At 38.7% G+C, this 19,691-nt stretch overlaps 1 protein-coding gene across 1 annotated transcript in view; it reads right to left on the bottom strand.

The window, feature by feature from the left end:
* The window catches only part of LOC142341331 (dynein regulatory complex subunit 2-like), a 56,114-nt gene that overhangs the window by 5,000 nt on the left and 31,423 nt on the right, over positions 1 to 19,691 (bottom strand). The window contains exon 7 of the mRNA XM_075392257.1: positions 13,728 to 13,846. Within this exon, the coding sequence (XP_075248372.1) occupies positions 13,728 to 13,846 (119 nt within the window). The remainder of the gene's footprint in view (positions 1 to 13,727; positions 13,847 to 19,691) is intronic.

Raw genomic sequence — 19,691 nt, 5'->3', positions numbered from 1 at the left:
AGACAGTAAGTTCTATTTGGGTGCGGATATTCCACTACTTTCTTCCAGCTAGTGCAGTCAATCAGAGGACGAAAACGAGGATCAATCAGAAATAACAACAGAATTCAAAGTGATGAACCTGAATAGGATGACACCAGAAATTCACTCCAGTTCAGAGAGTGAGATTGGTGAAACCTACAGTGTGTGAAAACGAATCTGGACCCATCCACAACACCAGTGAGACAAAAACACTCTATTATATTGGTTCCGGTTGGGAAAACTGCTCTTTTATGTGCTGGAAACTGCTGACAAAAAGACGAGAAAGTTTTTTTCCCTCCAGATGACACGCAACAACTAAGGAAGAACATTACTGAATTTCAACCGGGAAACACAAAAGACTGTAAGACAGATCTATTTTTTTAAATAATAATTCGATAATCATAATTCGATATTCTTATATTTGATTTAGACGGCAAGGAACCCATCCCCTGATATCTTTCAAAAATGTTTTTAAGGGGTTGTATAATCAATGAAATCATCCGTAAAAGGTCACCATTAACCCCCCACAATTAATTTTTGAGACGAAAAAACAGCAATTTTGAAAATTTTTGGTCGAATTACCAAAAATTCGAAAAAATTGATATACTCGGTTAGTATATCAAAAATTACCTCTGATATAGAGAAAATCGAGAAAACATTATGCTAAATTGTTCAATTTTGAAAAATTTTGGTCAATTTTGATGCAATTCTGAAAACTTTAGAAAATCAATACCGAATTTTGATAAAACGTATTTTCAAGCTTAAAACCGTCCATTTTACTGGATTACCGTTCCGTAATAAAGAATTTGCAAAAAATTGACCAAAATTTGAAAAAAATTGGACAAATGCATCAAATTTTGACAAATTTGTCAAAAAAAAAAAAAAAATTCCAGAAAGAAGGTTCGTTAATTTAGTGAAACTTATTACACAGAAAAAGTTGTGAAAATTTTCACAACCTCCGGCCTACAAAAATTATCGAACTCCCATAATTTTTCTCGTCGCTCGTTTATATACCGTTTTTCGTCCGCGTTCTTTTCGTTCTTTAACTTTCCAATTCTCCGTGTTCCGTTTTTTTTCCAATAACGTCGCTCTCCCAAAACTTTGCTTTTCGTTTTCTTCGCTACTTTTCCGATTTTCGATGTAGCATGTCATATGGGATGAAGTATGTTGTTGTTTTTGCTGTAGTATGTTGAGTATGCTAGTATGCTGGTTTGTTGTTTAGGTCTTATAGCTTTCTAGGGTGTGACTTAAGTTTATTCTCGAGTTACGGCTGGATTGCCTTTTGACTTTTCAACTTTACTAATTTACTAGCCTTCCTGCAGTAGTATATTAATTTTTGCTGCTCTATGTTTGCGTGTATCTGTATGATTGTTAGTTGGTTTGGTTTTTTGCCTTCTGGGGTGTGACTTAAGTTTATTCCGGAGTTACGGCTAGATTGTTTCTTAACTTTTCCAGCTTTCATAGACTACAGAAGCACTGCGTATTACTTAACTTTTGCTGTAGTTTGTTTAATATTGTTGGTATGCTGATCGGTTGTTTAGGTTTGAATATTGCTAGGGTGTGACTTAAGTTTATTCTAGAGTTACGGCTAGTAAATTTCTTGCTCTTTTCATCCATTTAGTATACTACAGCTTTGCCGTAAATTAGTTCGTTATTTGTATATATTAAGCCCCATAATGACTTGTGCTAGTTTGCCTCGTGCAGTAGCATCTCTCCTCCATCCTAGGGTGTGACTTAAGTTTGTTCTGGAGTTACGGCTAGTTTGTTTGGTTGAGTTTGTTGCTGTGGTCTGCTAGCATAGTGGTTCCCGACCTCCCCGCTCGCTGTGTAATCGTCTCCCGCCCGTTCCGACCCGCCTTTCCGTTTCGTTGCGCGCTACCCCTCGCTCAACGCCTCCGTTGTGTCCGTCTCGTCTCACGTTTCTTCGTGCGAGGCTCGTTCAGCGTTTCCGTCCCGTCCGTTGCGTTGCCCGTTTACCACCCGCGTTTTCGCCAGTTCCGTTCCGTTCACTGTTGCGTTGCGCGTCGTTCGCCTGTCCTTCCCGCCCCGTCCGCTTCGTTTCCCGTCTCGTCGTGATTCGTCTTCTTACTTACTTTCGCCGAGTAATTCATTACTCGGTAACTTCTTTTCTGCTCTTCGACGTCTTGATTATCAAGTCGTCGTCATTTGGGTTCGGTATAACCCGCATTCCACGTGTTTGGTTGAAAGTTACGCTACATTGATAAACTAGCCATTTCAATATCATGGCCGAACAGCAGGATAAATTGAAAAAGCTCTTTAATGCAAGATCTAATTTGGAATCTGAATTACGCAACATCCATAAGGACATCACAGATGCCATAGGTCGTCAAGACAGGAGGGTTAAGGTTGAACGCTTGGTTTCTAAGTTGAAGGATGTCTTCAGTAAACTGGTGCATAAGAATGAAGAACTATTTGACTTAGCCAGTAAAGCGGAGAACCCAGATTCAATTTACCCTGTCCTTGAGCAATGGTTGGATGATGTAACCAAGAACAATGATAAATTCTTGCTTGCGGCTAGAAGCTATATTGACTCAGTTGCTGACCGAGGCACCGTATGTGAGCGCGTTAATCCTCAAGGCCAATCTAAGAGAAGTTCACGCCGAACAACATCATCAATGTCTAGCCAGCGTAAACATGAATTTCTCATGGCAAAACTAAAACGCGAAGAGGCCGAGAAACAAGAACAAGCTGCCATGCGCCTCGCTAAACAAAAACACGAAATTGCCATGAGAAAAAAGGAGCTTGAAATACAAATGGAACAGATGGCACTTCAAGAATTGGAGGAAGACCACCGCCAGCGTGTTGCAGCAGCTAAATTAGATGAGGCTGATTTAATGGATAATCATTCATTGTTTAGTCACCACTCAAGTGAACTGAATTTGTTTGAAGATAGGGGATCAGATAGAAGTCAGGGACTTGTTCAGGATTGGGTAAATTCGTTTCCAGCAGGTAATTCAAGTGAGTTAAACTTTTCTCGTCCTGGTTCAGCAACCGCCGACCCTCCTGTTAAAGATACCTCCCCTAGTAATCCTCCAGAAAACCCAAGTAATGTTGCCGATAACTTACATCATCTTGAAATGCTTTCTCAGTACACACGGCCAGGAGTTGCAATTTCTGTTGCCCAGCAGGAAGCTTTGTATCGGGAATATCTCCAGGCTCAACTGCAGCAATCACTCATTGATCAAAGGGCACATAGTCCCTCAGGCAGTGGTGAAGTGAACCAAGTACCAGTCGACGTACAAAATGTCGCACTCCCACCACTTCAACCACCTATGCAACCTCCCCGGCCACCGACACCCGTTATGGCACCAACGAACTCCATTTTTGTACCTGAATTTTCAACAAACCCACAAGTAAATCAGTTCTTGGGCCCGAAAAGCTCCAGTGTGCCTTGCCAATTACATATGTCAATGCCTCATGTTCAACAACAACAGAATCTAACTCAAAGTAACATTCCACACCAAACACAAGTCCCTATTGCCCATTCCCCGCATAAGGTCCCTCCACCTCTAAACCCACTCGTGAACCCGCCTCCCGTATTCCCGCCTCAACAATTATATAATCCTCAGCCTCCCATGGTTCCGTCGCCCACTCCAGCGAGCGCAACAGCATACTTACCCGTCCCCAACATTCCACAACAAAACATTGTCCATCCATCTCAAGCCCGCCTGGTACCGTATCCTACCGCACCCAAACGTCCCCTTAACCGTAACCCCGATTTAAATTTGTGGCGTTTTCCTCAGAATGCTCCCCTAAACGTAAACAAACCAGAAAATAATGCAACCGTCTTCAACAACGTTCAACAGAACCTACCCCCAAGCACAGCTAACCCCACCATCAGCCATCCCATCTTGCAAATGAGTACACAACATAATCCAAATAGCAACTACGCAGCTAACTGTAGCATCCCTGTTAACCCCTTTAGTACAACTACTAACATCGCGCCACCATTCGTCACGCCGGTTATACATCCAACATACGGGCATACTGCTCCGATACCATTGTGTTGGGGTGGCCCACCGCATCCCACGCCTCCAGCGCCAGCATCTGAAAACGCCAGCTTGATTAAGGCATTCACTGACGCCTTATCTAGCAAGAGGAATGACCCACTACCCGAATGGAAGTTGTCACAATACAGTGGGGATCCTCTACAGTGGCACGAGTGGTATGGTCAGTTTAAAAGCGCAATTGACTCTCAGTCCTTAACTGATGATGTAAAATTGACATACCTTAAGACCCTCGTAACAGGTAAAGCTAAAACAGCTATAGCTGAGTTCGCCTACTGCGGCGCAATGTACAAAGACGCACTGAGGACCTTAGAACGTAAATTTGGCCAACCACAGGCGGTTGTAAGTGCACATTTGGACAAACTTAACAGCTTTCCACCACTGAAGATGCACAATAGCGATAACATCATTAACTACTCGGGGTGCATTTCAAGTCTTGTCGGGGTATTTAAATCGCTGTCATATGATTCGGATTTAAAGAGTGCTGCGCTTCTCAACACTGTCGTACAGAAGCTACCACCCAATATGAAGGAGTCATGGTCACTCTTCACGGTCAAAAAGCATTGGGTGAAACCTACTCTTCTTGATTTCAACGATTGGTTAAAAGAGAAGGCCGAAGCGCACGATTTAATGAAGAATACCGCAACTAAAGCAAGGACTGAGGATACCAACAACTCAGTAACAAGATCAAAAGTTGCTTCAAAGGCATTTGCTGCAAATACGCAACAGAAGAGTAACCCTAAGCCGCAACAAAGATCTCCGTCAACATCAATCTCTAGTTGCATTGTATGCAAAGGCAGCCACCGGTTGTGGGAATGTCGTGTCTTTAAGGAAAAGACCCCCACGCAGAGAGCCAAGGTCGTGGCTGAGGCAAAGCTCTGTTTCTCTTGTTTGCGTGATAAACACATGTTTAGGCAATGCCCAAGTCCCCGTAAATGTAGGAAAGATGGTTGCAACAGCTCCCATAACACCTTACTTCATGGAGCTGAAAGAGTTTTTCCAGCTAAACCCTCAACAAACAACAACATCGATACTTCGAAGTCGAACGCAGGTACAAGTAGGCCATCTACGGGTCAACAGCAACCAAGCAAAACAACCACTTTGTCTTCCGTGACGGATGTTAAAGGCCTCCTTCAGGTCACGGAACTGAAACTTACTAATTCTTCTGGTGCCAATACTACGGCGTTGGTTTTATGCGATACCGCCTGCAGTAACTCTTGGGTGTCCGATAGTCTCGCAGCCAGACTCGGTTTGCAGGGTACCGCATTAAAACTGACCGTCAAGGGTATAAACACGGAAGAACTCATAGACACAAAGGTGGTTCAATTGACTGTGACACCTCACAAAGATCAAGACTTCGAAGCATTTACCGTACGTCCCTACGTGAGGGAAACATTAAACGTAGGTTCCGACATCATTGACGTGAAGTCCATGCAAGAAACGTACCCACATTTGGCAGTTCTAGATCCAGTAAGATATAGCTATGGAGAAATTGAGATGATACTTGGACAGGATGTCTACCATGCCATCCGCCCGTTAGAGTATTTTTCAGCCGACGAAAAGTGCTCACCGTTCGCTGTCCGCTTGCCCATAGGTTGGGTTTTAAGTGGCCCACTCCCGTCAAGTTCAAGTTTAGTCTCGGTGTGTTTCAAAGCCAATATTGAACAGGATTTTGAATTAGCTTGTCAGGTTAAATCTTGGTATGATATGGAATCGTACGGCGCGTTCAAGCAAGTTGACCCACGATCCGCAGCGGATGCTCGCGCGCAGGAAATACTTGAAACAACAACCTTCCATAACGGCCAAAGATACGATGTCGGTATGTTATGGGCTGATGACAACACCCAGCTCCCGAATAACTACTTTTCGTCACTGGTACAGCTCAAGTCTCTCGAAAAGCGGCTATCGAGAGATACATCATTGAAAAAAACTTATGCTAATACCATCCGTGAAGACTTGGAAAAAGGTTACTTGATTACAGTCCCTGATGCTCACAAGGTAGAGCAACGGTCGGATAGAGAGTGGTACCTACCACACCATCCCGTAATCAATCCGAACAAACCGGGAAAAGTGCGTAGGGTATTAAATGGTGCAGCAAAGTTCCACGGTACTTCTTTGAATAAATCTTTGCTCACTGGCCCCGACCTGCTCCAAAACCTAATCCACGTACTACTTAGGTTCCGTCAACATCAGTTTGCCGTGTCCGCAGATATCGAGGGTATGTTCCTCCAAGTGGGTGTCCCTGATTGGGACCAGCCATCACTGCGTTTTTTGTGGCGGGAGGACCCCACAACAAATGTTGTAGTGTATCAATACACGCGCCATATATTCGGGGCTAAAGACTCGCCCACATGCGCTAACTATGCACTGCAACGCACGGCCCGAGACAATGTTAATCAGTACCCGGAAGCAGCCAAAGCCGTCCTAGAAAACTTCTACATGGACGATTACTTGGATTCGGTGGAGTCACCTGAGAGGGCTCTCAAAAAATCGAAGGAGTTGGTACATCTTCTCCATCTAGGTGGGTTTAAGCTTACTAAGTTTTTAAGCAATGTACCAAATCTGGCTGATAGAATTGATGGGTCAACTCAGTCTGCCGAACCAAAAGTAATTGCCTCATCTAAGGAGGATTCTTCGCACGTGCTTGGGTTGAAATGGGATCACAACAATGATACTCTAGTTGTGAGTCGGGGTACCTCCAGTACAGTAACTAAGTCTTTAACACAACGCTTGGTATTGAGCCTAGTGTCTAAGGTGTTCGATCCCATCGGCCTAGTGGCACCATTTACTGTTGGTGCCCGATTGTTACTAAAGGACATCTGGCGTGTCAGCGGGCAGCATTGGGATGAAGAATTACCAAAAGACACTGTTGAAAGGTTCCTCGAATGGAGTGTAGAACTACCCAAACTTGCCGCAATCACTATACCAAGGAGCTACTTTTCTGGAAACTTTGAACACCTGGAACTACACATGTTTGGCGATAGTTCACAAGAAGTTTTCAGTGCCGTTGCATTTCTCCGAGCTCGAGTAACTACTTCGAGTGGGCCCCAAACGGAGCTTGCGTTTGTCCTGGGTAAAGCTCGCGTAGCACCTATGAAGGTCATGACTGTTCCAAAGCTGGAATTACAGGCAGCGCTTCTGGCCGCTCGATTGAAACAAGATATCTGTCGAGCTCTCACAGTAAACGTCAACAGGGTTTTCATGTGGACCGACAGCACTACTGTCTTGCAATGGCTTAACTCTGCAACCAAGCACCCAATATTTATTGCAAACCGTGTTTGCGAAATCTTAGAACACACTAGCGTTGACGAATGGAACCACGTTGCCTCAAGCGATAATCCGGCAGATGCTGGCACTCGTGGTATGTCCGCTGAGGTTTTGCAATCAAGTAGCTGGGTGAGAGGTCCAGATTTCTTAAGAACCAAGCAATTCCCGTTCGAACCAAGCACTGAAGTAGTTAATAACATCAAACTCGGTATGGTAACAAAGGAAACTGATGAAACAAATACATCATTGGCCGCATCCGTAAACAAGTCAACTAAGGAACCGCCCCCGCAACTAATTCCCTTCGATAAGTACAGTTCTTATCAGAAGTTGCTACGGATAACAGCGTACGCACTCCGCTTGTTACCTTCTCACGAATGTTACCGTAACGTCGATGGTAGCATCATAGACCCCACGGAGCTTGACGAAGCCGAGCGTCATCTCCAGTATCTTGTGCAAGGGGAGTCATTCAATGCAGAGAGAAAAGATCTTCTCGAAAACAAACCCGTTAAACGGAGTAGCCGTATTGCCCCGTTTTCTCCCTTTATTGGGCCAAATCGTCTAATCCGATCGGCAGGCCGCATCAAGCGGTTGGTCGAAGTTGACTTTGATGTAAAACATCCTATCGTTCTGGACGCACGCCATGCGTTTGTAAAGTTGTTCCTCAGGCACACGCACGTCAAACATCATCATCAAGGTATTGATTACCTGCGGGCAAAAGTACAAGAACGTTATACTATCCTTAAATTACGTTCCTCACTACGTTCCATTAAATCTAACTGCCTTACGTGCAGGATGTTCCGCGCTGCCACTATTCAACCCATCATGGCTGATCTCCCAGTAGAAAGACTTGCATACCAGTCTCCTCCCTTCACGAACACCGGAGTCGACTACTTTGGCCCGTTTTACGTTACTGTACGTAGGACTACCGAGAAGAGGTGGGGTTTCCTCTTCACATGCTTAACTACTCGTGCCGTTCATGTCGAAATCGTTCCTTCCATGGACGCCAGTTCGTGTGTAATGGGAGTGGAGCGGTTCGTCTCCCGTCGGGGTACACCAGCCATTATCTGGTCAGACAATGGCACTAACTTTGTTGGCGCGGAAAAAGAACTACGCGAGAACATCGAAAAGTGGAACACCAACATCGCTGTGGAACTTGCCCACAAAGGCATCAAGTGGAGGTTCAACCCGCCCAGTGCGCCACACCAAGGTGGCATCTGGGAGAGGCTAGTACGTAGTTTCAAGCGCGTACTTTACACAATCCTTGGAACACGTCGCCTCACAGATGAGGTTTTAAGTACCACTTTTTGTCTGGTCGAACATGCACTTAATTCACGTCCGTTAACGCCCGTAAGCGCCGACCCATCCAACCTAGGCGCATTAACACCCAATCACTTTCTCCTCGGTAACCAAGCACGTAGTCTCCCGTCCGTCATTGGTGTAGATGAGTTTGATCACCGTAAACGTTACGCCCGCGCGCAGTCATACGCTAACGCTATTTGGTCTCGTTGGATCAAAGAATACGTACCGGCGCTGAACCGACGTTCCAAGTGGCAGACGCCTGCCGAGCATAACCTTAAGACCGGTGATTTGGTTTGGGTAGTTGAAGAGACCAACCCAAGGGGTTACTACCCCACTGCTCGGATCACTGAACTTCGTTACGGTTCCGACAGCGTCGCACGCTCCGCCGTATTGCGCACGTCCTCCGGATCGCTCGTTCGCCCGCTTGTGAAATTAGTACCCATTCTCCCAGCATCTTCTTCTGGGCCGGAGGATGTTAGTAACTAAATAGATTTAAAGCGAGAGATTATTAGCCAATCAGAATCCAGTATTTAAATAAGCAATCGAATTGAATAAAATACGTTCCAATTTACGTACAAAGCTCGGAAAAAGTGCAATTAACATAATTTCAAGTAAATCTAATCATAAGACCTATCAAATAAGACGTGATTCGGCTCAATAATTTTCGGGTTTTTGGATTCATTGGCACAAAATGGTGACTGGCATTGAACTAATGCGTTATTAGACAAAATACCGGCCAAATGAGCATCAAAAATTGCCGTCTAAAAAACCACTTGTTGCTATGATCGTCGTAATCTTAATACGTTAATGATGCTTATACGTTGTTGGATTACTATACGTTTGAATAAATTGAAACTTCGAAAGTCTGATTTTGTCAGCTTTAATTATCTTGTAGGTCTTCATTAAGCTTCTAAAACAGCACGTTCCTGATGATAATTTTGCAAAGTCTCCGACCATCTTGGTACACTCTTATTAATGTTACCGTCCAACTATTGGAATAAAATACAAAATGTGCACCCAAAAATTGGGCCTCGGCTTCTGTATGAAACCGGTGAACATCTTTGACGACTACAGGCACCATTTAGGCAAGACAACTGTTTTGCATAAATATTGCAAGTATTGCACGCGATTGTGAATTAGAAGGTCAGCAAGTAGATAAAACACACTGGAGCTTTTGTTTTTTGTCTTGCGTTAGATTGCATCCGAAGGTGTAACGTACCAAAACTACACGGTTGCTCAATCAATTTTCTTCTCCAGAACAATCTCAAAAGTTGCACATCCTCGGTTAAAGTTATATAGTGGTCTGATAGTCAGTTGAAGTTGTGGTATTGAGCAACATTTATCTTGGAACAATCATGATAGAAGTTCAGTCAATTAATGAGATTGAGATATTGCATTTGAATTCATCCAATTAATCTGATTATTACCTTATTTTCAACATTAACTCTATGTGTGCCAACGCTATCCAAAACATACACCAGTGATTCTGACAATGTAATCGTCCAACCTTTTTGTGACAAGGGTATATCTAATCAGCAACTTTTTGAGACAATTTTAAAGTACTAAGTGAAAACTTTTCCTTTTAAGATCTCGAACGAAAAAAATTATGCCAAATAAATAAACTTTTATCGTGAAGGTCTAAAAGCTAAGTTAGAGCAAATGATCACTCAAAAGTTGCAAAATGTGGCGTTACCACAGACAACAAAATTTTGGAAAATTGAAAAATTGTTTTTGGATCAAAAAATGATGTTCACAATTTCGGAGGCATCAAATATGTCATCCCGTATGCTATTTGACCCTATCGCTCTATCATCCTCCACTTGTATTGATATTTCGATATCTTTCAGTTTTTTTTGAAAAAAAAGTGAGAATAAACACCCCGACGTGTGCTATAATCAATACATTGAAATTTTTTGCGCAAAGAAATGTCTTTTAACTCTCTCCTCATTTGCTCTTCGTATTAAAGATTGGAATTTTCTCATAATATTTTTTATTGAAATTGAGTAAGTTTAGTGGTCGTGAGCACAGGTAACAGAATTTTTATTATTAAAAAATTGAAATTGGAAGGCCCTCAATTTTCCAAAATTTATTGGGTATTTAAAGTACGTATCAGTATAAAAATTTACACATTCATTTAGACATAGAATAGTTGATATGGAACAATTTACACATTAAGCGGGAACAACTTTTTCCATTTGCCTTATATTGCAGGTACTAGTGCACTTTTTTGTTCCCCCAACCTGAGAACGTGGCATTGACATCTACTGGCGAAAGCGGCCAATTGATTTATGATCGTCACTAATGGTGGTTAGGTCGACTTCACTATAAAAACTGTTGGTTTATTTGCACTACTAAACTTAGGATATGAGCCAATTTGAAGCATTGATTAGATTCAATTTAGACGCAACAGTAGTTCAACAAAATCAGGAAAGAAAGTTTTTTATATCGAAGTTCTAAACTCAATATATTGTAAATTTCTGGATATGTTACAGTAAGTTTATGCGATTATTTGAAAAAGATTTTGATAAAATCCTACAAGTTTGAAAACTCTTTTGTTAGATTTTATATGATAACAATTGAGAATGATGAGCCGGAGGTTGGTGGCAGAGCAAATCAGCGCTGAATCAGTCTAGGGTCATCCTGTTTTTCTGGATGGTCAGTATTCTGTTCATGTCCCAATTTACATTGGCTAATCTTCGTTTTTGAGTGAAATTTACTGCATGAAAAAAATATCTTTACATTTACTCCCGCCAACAAGGTTTGCTTTATATGCGATTCGAATTTCCGCGTGGGTACTTGTAACATTTAATTTTCGTAGCAAGTTGTAGCCACTAAGCTTAATGGGCTTTCTGGTATTTGCCTACAAACTAGCTTAAGTGAAAAGAGTGTGTATACTTCTATAGTAATTACCGGTGATAAGCTACAAAAGTATTATTCTGCTCAGACTTAATTTTGGGGTATGAGTAATTTTCATTGAAGAATAACTGCACATAAAGAAACTTAAAATTTTCCGGAGTTGCAATGTTTGAGAACTGAATTAAATTTTTACTATTGAAATGTGGTTCAGCGCTGAAAAGCTTTGAGACTCACGTCCGGGGAGCTGATATCTTATGAGAACCATTAAGTCTAGTATTAGATCATCTCATATTTTAATTTAATCGACGGCTTTAATTTAATTGACGGCCGGTTTTGCACTGACCGAAATTGTTTTACGTTTCTGATCCTTTTAAACAATTTTAACCAGTGGTTTACTTTCGGTTGAGCGTTAAACGGAGAATAAAGCTTCCCAGTCAACTCAGAGATAACAATAATTCCACTAAAAGTTTGAGGAATTCTGAACTTCAAGAACTACATACAACCTAACTGCTGATTTTGTTCTTGTGAACAAAATAGTGAAAAACATGTTCTGAAAGCGGGCACTTACAGAAATTATTAGTGTAGCAGCGCTACATACAAAACAAAACAACTCAATCATTTTGAATGCTATCTGTTGACATCCTACTGTGCTATTGCTGTAGTCTATGTCAACATACTGAGTCAACCAATCAGACTATGCCAGCTGGCAAAAAGTATAAACCACCACTATAAAAAGCAGTGAATTTGTAGTAGAAGCACTTTTTCCAACTCTGCGAGGATTCAATCCACTGGCTGGCTATTCAAGCCCAGCAGCAGTGGAATAGCCGGAAACAACAACAAGCTCAGCTGAGCGCGGCGGCTAAATGCTTAGCGATATAGTTCGAGCATTAAGAGCTAATGCTTAGCTTATTCCCTCACATTAGTAGTACATACAATTATGCGCTATATTAGATAGTGATGACTGTAACTAAGTACTTATTTCCAATTCAACATCTCATTATCAACGCATACTTTTTACTCTAAAATCTGGTGCGCCGAGCAGCAAAAAATTCACACTTTAAGAATGTGAGACTTTCTTCCTTTCGTTAACTGTTACCACTATTTTCTTTTTTCTTTTTGTCCCCGGAGGGATGAGTTTCTTGCCTTGTTTTTTTTGTTATCAATTGTTATTATTCTGATTTAGGACTGCGATGTTCAATTTTGTTTGTCAGTTACATTCGCTTTTTATTGAAAACGCCAAAAGAGCGTTGCTTTTATTTGTTTGCCTAAAATGGCTTTTTGGTGAGGCAGATTTTGCCCACACATTGGTACTTGAAGATTATTGAATTATTGCCGTAGCAGATATGTCGACAAAACACAATAACTGGATGCAACGAAGCAATACAAGAAGAGAAAGAAATTCGGATCAACCAGAGAAGAAGTCATGTTCACAAACTAAAGAAAAATTTTTCAATTTTCTTAAAACTGGGGTGAGATGTAGCAGTGCTACATACAAAACAAAACAACTCAATCATTTTGAATGCTATCTGTTGATATCCTACTGTGCTGTTGCTGTAGTCTATGTCGACATACTGAGTCAACCAATCAGACTATGCCAGCTGGCAAAAAGTATAAATCACCACTATAAAAAGCAGTGAATTTGTAGTAGAAGCACTTTTTCCAACTCTGCGAGGATTCAATCCACTGGCCGGCAATTCAAGCCCAGCAGCAGAGGAATAGCCGCAAACAACAACAAGCTCAGCTGAGCGCGGCGGCTAAATGCTTAGCGATATAGCTCGAGCATTAAGAGCTAATGCTTAGCTTATTCCCTCACATTAGTAGTACATACAATTATGCGCTATATTAGATAGTGATGACTGTAACTAAGTACTTATTTCCAATTCAACATCTCATTATCAACGCATACTTTTTACTCTAAAATTTCGCAAAAAGTATTACGTGTAAAATTTCACAATTTTTCCTTGTGCAAAATTGAAACACAATTTTTTGTGTGTACTTTTTTGCTCGAAAACATCCTGTGCTTTGTGCAAAAAATCGCTCAGTATTCACTCAATTTTTTGAGTAAATAGTAAAAAGAAAACAAATATGAGCTTAAGGCTGAGCAAATCGTGTAATTGAGCCTGTTCTCGTATTTCACCCCCCCCCATCCTCAACTGCTGCAAAAAATGTGGAACACACATTTCTTCGTTCAATTTACACAATTTGTCATAAGAGTAGCAGTGGTCAATTAACAACACCTATCGCTCTTTAAAAGGTAACCTTTCAACCCTGTCCTGCTGTTGGTTGTATACTTGTGCATTGGATTCATCCACTCTCCGTCTCTTCATCAGTTCACTCTTCAGTTTTCTCGTTTCAGTGTTGAACTTGTACAAACTCTCCTGTTCAATCAAAACATTACCATCAAAAACGCCATTATGCACCCGGAATTTTATCATATGCACAATGAACATATTATTTAATTTATTATATTTATTGGATCTTTTCCGTTTGTGCCCCAAGATTAGTGGGTGCTTATCATTTGCGCCCCCAGACGCACGTGCCATATTTTTACATAATGATTCACTATGTAATGGCACGTCTTCTGTAACTGGGGGAGCATAACGTAATGGGGGGGGGCACAAACGGAAAAAATCCATAAAATTTTAGAGTTCTATGTTACCTGAATTGTTGGGAAAAAATAAATGCCATTATTATTTTTCGCCTCAAACTTTAATCAGCAGCAATTAAGGTAATTTACATGTCCAAATTAGTGATAGTAGTAATTTTTTAACAAACGACGATCAGGATACTAATGAAAATAATAATAATAATAATAATAAAAATAATAATAATAATAATAATAATAACAATGATAAAAATAATTATAATAATAATAATACTAATAATAATAAAAATACTAATAATAATAATAATAATAATAATATAAATAATAATAATAATAACAATAATAATAATAATAATAATAATAATAATAATAATAATAATAATAATAATAATAATAATAATAATAATAATAATAATAATAATAATAATAATACTAATAATAATAATAATAATAATAATAATAATAATAATAATAATAATAATAATAATAATAATAATAATAATAATAATAATAATAATAATAATAATAATAATAATAATAATAATAATAATAACAATAATAATATTAATAATAATAATAATAATAATAATAATAAGAATAATAATAATAATAATAATAATAATAATAATAATAGTAATACTAATAATAATAATAATAATAATAATAATAATAATAATAATAATAATAATAATAATAATAATAATAATAATAATAATAATAACAAAAATAATAATAATAATAATAATAATAATAATAGTAATAATAATAATAATAATATTGAATTCAACCAAACATGATTAAAACCAGCTTGGTAGTCTCCAGATTAGGGGAGAAATCAAGTTTCAATAATTAAAATTTCTCGAAAATTTTCCGTCCTGAAGGGTCTCTTTTATATTTGAATCTTTTCAATGCCTCCCCTTCCAAAAAGTTCTTCACTTCTCTTCGAAACTGACGTGGATTTTTGTGTGGTGAATAGTTAGCAAAACTGTTAAGTTGAGACAAAGAATTATTGAATCGGGCTACTCTATTAAAGTAATTATCTTCAGAACTTTTCCGAATTGTTTTTCTCGCTTCAATAAAAAACTTTTCACCTGATCTGGTCTTTGGACAACCAAAAGTTATTGATCAGTTTTGTGACGCATTCATAGAAGTTAAGCCCACTAAAATCTTGATAAGCAGATTTAGGTCGTTAAGAACTAGAAAATAACTGACTGGCAATAGGCGATTTCGAATTAGGCTCTCAACGTTTTCGTTGTCACCCAGAACAGAACGCAAGTTATCCATTTTAAACATGATCTCTGCAGTCTTTCCAAGCGTTGAAGATCTTGTGGTCCTGGGTTCCAGACATTTGACGCATAAAAGACCACAGAGAATATATATGTTTTCACCAACGTGCATTTGACAGTTTCTTTTGTGGTGCGGGGTATAACTCTTCTTAAATGATTCAGTTTTTGAAAACCTTTCTTTACCACCATTTCGAGGTGACAATTCCAAGTCAAGCTGGCCGTAACAATTAATCCGAGATCTTTAATTTGTTTTTCGTTTTTGATGGCAATTCCTTTTGCAAATAACTCTGTAGACGAATTCTATGTATTTTTGTATGAGAACTCGAGAATGCTGAATTTGTCAAAATTGAAATTTAGTTTGTTTGAACCAGACCATTCGATAGCTCTATTTATATCAAACTGAAGTTCTTCACGTTCTGAAATCTGTCCTATTATTTTTGTATCATCGGCATAAAGGAATGCTTTGTTATTAAGTTGATCAGCTGGATCATTTATGTACACAGAGAACAAAAACACGGCAAATATTGATCCCTGGCGACCCCCGCTTGAGTTTTTTGAAAAAGTCGAGTAACTGTCTGCAACTTTTACTCTCTGTTGTCGATCAACCAGATAAGAAGCAAAAAATTTCAAAAACTTTTCATCAAACCCAAAAGGAGCGAGCTTTTGAAGTACACTATTAAAATTAATCGTATCAAAAGCTTTAGCAATGTCCAAGTAAACTGTTATCGGGGATGAATTTTCGTCTAATGCTTGATATAAGTTATCACAATATAGCATATGGATTACTGTTGAATGTTTTGCCGAAAACCATGTTGAGCAGCGCAAAGCTTCCTTTCGAATGTCTTCTTAATTTGTTTGTAAACTGTTCTTTCAAAAACTATAGAAACTGCACAGAGCATTGGTCTGTAGTTTTTAATTTCCATTTTGCTGCCACTTTTGTGATGAGGACGCACGTGTATGTTTTTCCAGACTTTGGGAAATTGGCAAGCGTTAATATTGCAGCTAAATATATACAAGATACTATTTATAACGAACGGCGCTGAAGCTTTAAGGAGTGATGGTGTTATTTGATCATAAGAGTTGGCACCAAATTTAAATTGTGATATTTCGTCTAGGACATTTTTTGCGTTGAATGTGACATCGTCTAGAAAAATCTCTTGTTGAGCTGTTTCAGGCACAACATTGTCAGAATTATCTTCGATAAATACTGAAGAAAAATGCTCGTTGAGACTTTCCGCAATTTGCTGAGAACCTATTATATCTTGGCCTCTATGTTTCATTTTCTCGGGGATAATTCGTTCTTGGTTAAGTCTTCGCAAAAATTGGTATGCATCGTTGTTTGTTGAAATACAGAAACCCTCGATAAATATTCGTTTGTCCTTAAGCAAGGATAAATTTAACTCCACCTCTAAATTTCTAATTTCTTCTTATCTTTTGTTTGTTTTCCTTAGCGTCTTCAGCTTGTTTTCTATGTGTATACCATGGGATGACATTTAAGATGGTGCGTCAAGCCGTCGTTTTGTTATACGAGGTATTGACTTTTCACAAGCATTGTAGAAACTCTGTTAAAAGCAATGTAGCAAGTCTTGTGAGTCTGACAGAAATTTCTACCATGAACAATTTGTGATCTGAGAAGGAATTAGCCTCAACCACTAGATTACATTGCTCCAGATTATTGCATAAAAAGATGCCGGGACAACAGCTGGAGTTGAGGGTTGAGCAAAGGTTCAGAGCATCTATTTCTTTTATGAAAGTTTTTTCATATTCATTACTACTAGAAAGTGCATTCCAGTCAACATGTGACAAATTTTCAACACCATTCAATTTCAACACCATTTTTTCTGAGCACTGGAGTCGAAAAGCAACTCCAATTTAAATAATACTATAATTATTGATCTTTGTAAATCTCTATCAGAAACCCGGTATTTGCTGTTTTGTGGAGGGTTATACAAGGTGATGATTATTAGTACAATGTCGTTCAGGAAATAAACAGAACATGACAAAAAATTAAAGTTTGTTTCAATTTCTGCTGCTTGATTGAAACAAAGATTTGTTTTGTGAGCAAAGAGTACCACCGTGAGTTCCAACTTTTCTATTTTTTCTGGACTGCACAAAATATTGCCGGTTTAGGAAAATTTCTGAATTTCTTACTTCATCTGTAAGCCATGTTTCAGTTAAGCAAAGTATGTCAATATTATATTCCTTTAGTAAAATATCGAGATTCATTCTGCGATCAATTGTTGAAATTGACCGGCAGTTCAATAAACCTATCTTCAGTACTTGTTTTTCCTCTAGTCTTGAACGTGAAGATGTTTGATGACCTATCTTCTGACATGTTTCTTCCACTGAGAGAGTTATGTCGACGAGCTGGTTTTCTACGAACAACGCCCATGATCTAATTTTGATTTCTGATCCGTTAACGTTCAGTTTTTGAGCAAGTTTGAAACGATAGTCAAGTAGCTTCTTTTCTTTCTCCCAATCATCTTGGGATAAGAAAGCTTTGACAAAAATGTTTTGAGCCCTCAATTTTTTTAATTCGACATCAGGAGCAGTCGATATTTCCAAGGATTAGTCAACTTAACTACAATTGGACGTGTTCTTTGTGCTGTCCGGGCCGAGGAATTTGGCCAAAATTATGTAAGATCAGCGGCAACTAGCGTTGACCAGTCGGAACATTCACCGCAAAAATTCAACGCATTCAACGCAAAATTATGTAAGGAAATTGCGGTGAAATTTCCGACTTGTCAACGCTAGTTGCCGCTGATCTTACAAATTTAGCGTTGAATTTAGTGTAGATTTACTTATTTAGCGTTGCATTTAACGTAGATCTTACATAATTAGCGTTGAATTTACCGTAGATCTTGCATATTTTTGCGTTGAATTTAGCGTTGATCTTACAAAAAATCAAAGCGTCCACTTGAACTATTAACCTCCAGTTGCGTATGGGACTCGAACTGCTGACCTCCTGTTTGCTTTTCGCCTCTTCTACCATTGTGCCACAGTACCTTGGTTTCCTTAAGAGCCGCAATTCTTATAAAGCGTAGATCTTAAAAAATTTAAGTTGAATTTAGCGTAGATCTTACATATTTTGCGTTGATTTTGCGTAGTATTTAACTTAGCATATTCAACGCATTTACCATGTGCGGAGTTTTGAAAAAAAATGAATTCCTAAAATGGTCTGAAATTGTTTTTGCACCGTAAGAGAGCAGTCAAAGGTTACTTTTTGCTGACTTCATTTTTCTCACTTGTGCAGTATAGGGGTCGAAACAGTAAAAAAAATTTAATTTTTCGAAAAATAAACTTGAAAAATTTGAAATCGTAACATGGTCTGAATTGGGTTTTGCACTATAAAAGAGCACTAAAATGTGATTTTTTGCTGACATCACTTTTTTTAACTACCTGTGCAGTATAGAGGGACGAAAGAGTAAAAAAAATAGTTTTTTGAAAAAACCTGAAAAATTTGAAATCGTAAAATGGTCTGAAATGGATTTTGCACTATAAAAGAGCACTAAAAAGTGATATTTTGCTGACATGACTTTTCTTAATTACCTGTGCGGTATAGAGGGACGAAACAGTAAAAAAAATTTGTCTGAAAAAACTTGAAAAATTTGAAATTGTAAAATGGTCTGAATTGGATTTTGCACTAGAAAAGAGCACTAAAAAATGTTTTTTGACCTCATGTTTCTCACCTGTGAAGTGTAGGGGTAGAAAAAGTGAAAAAAATGACTTTTTGAAAAAAAACTTGAAATATTTTGAAATCGTAAAGTGGTCTGAAATGGAATGGAAAGATTAGCGTTGAATGCTTTCATTTTATATAAAATCAACGCTAAATTCAATGCTAAATATGTAAGTCTACGCTAAAATTCAGAGCAAAATTATGTAAGATTAGCGTTGAAAGCGTTGAATTTATGTAAGATCAACGCTAAAATTCAACGCTAAAACTGTAAGATCTACGCCAAAATTGAACGCAAAATTATGTAAGATTAGCGTTGAATGCGTTGAATTTATGTAAGATCAGCGCTAATTTCAACGCTAAATATGTAAGATCTACGCTAAAATTCAACGCCAAATTATGTGAGATAAGCGTTGAACGCGTTGAATTTATGTAAGACCAGCGCTAAAATTCAACGCTAAACATGTAAGATCTACGCCAAAATTCAACGCAAAATATGTAAGATTAGCGTTGAATGCGTTGAATTTATGTAAGAGCAACGCTAAAATTCAACGCTAAATATGTAAGATCTACGCCAAAATTCAACGCAAAATTATTATAGATTTTCATTGAATGCGTTGAATTTATGTAAGTTCAACGCTAAAATTCAACGCTAAATA

Source organism: Convolutriloba macropyga, chromosome 6, assembly GCF_964194025.1.
Source record: "Convolutriloba macropyga chromosome 6, txConMacr16.3, whole genome shotgun sequence".
NCBI classification, from domain to species: Eukaryota; Metazoa; Xenacoelomorpha; order Acoela; family Convolutidae; genus Convolutriloba; species Convolutriloba macropyga.
The sequence above is the reverse complement of the archived record's forward strand: the minus strand, read 5'-3'. Positions and strand labels throughout refer to the sequence as shown.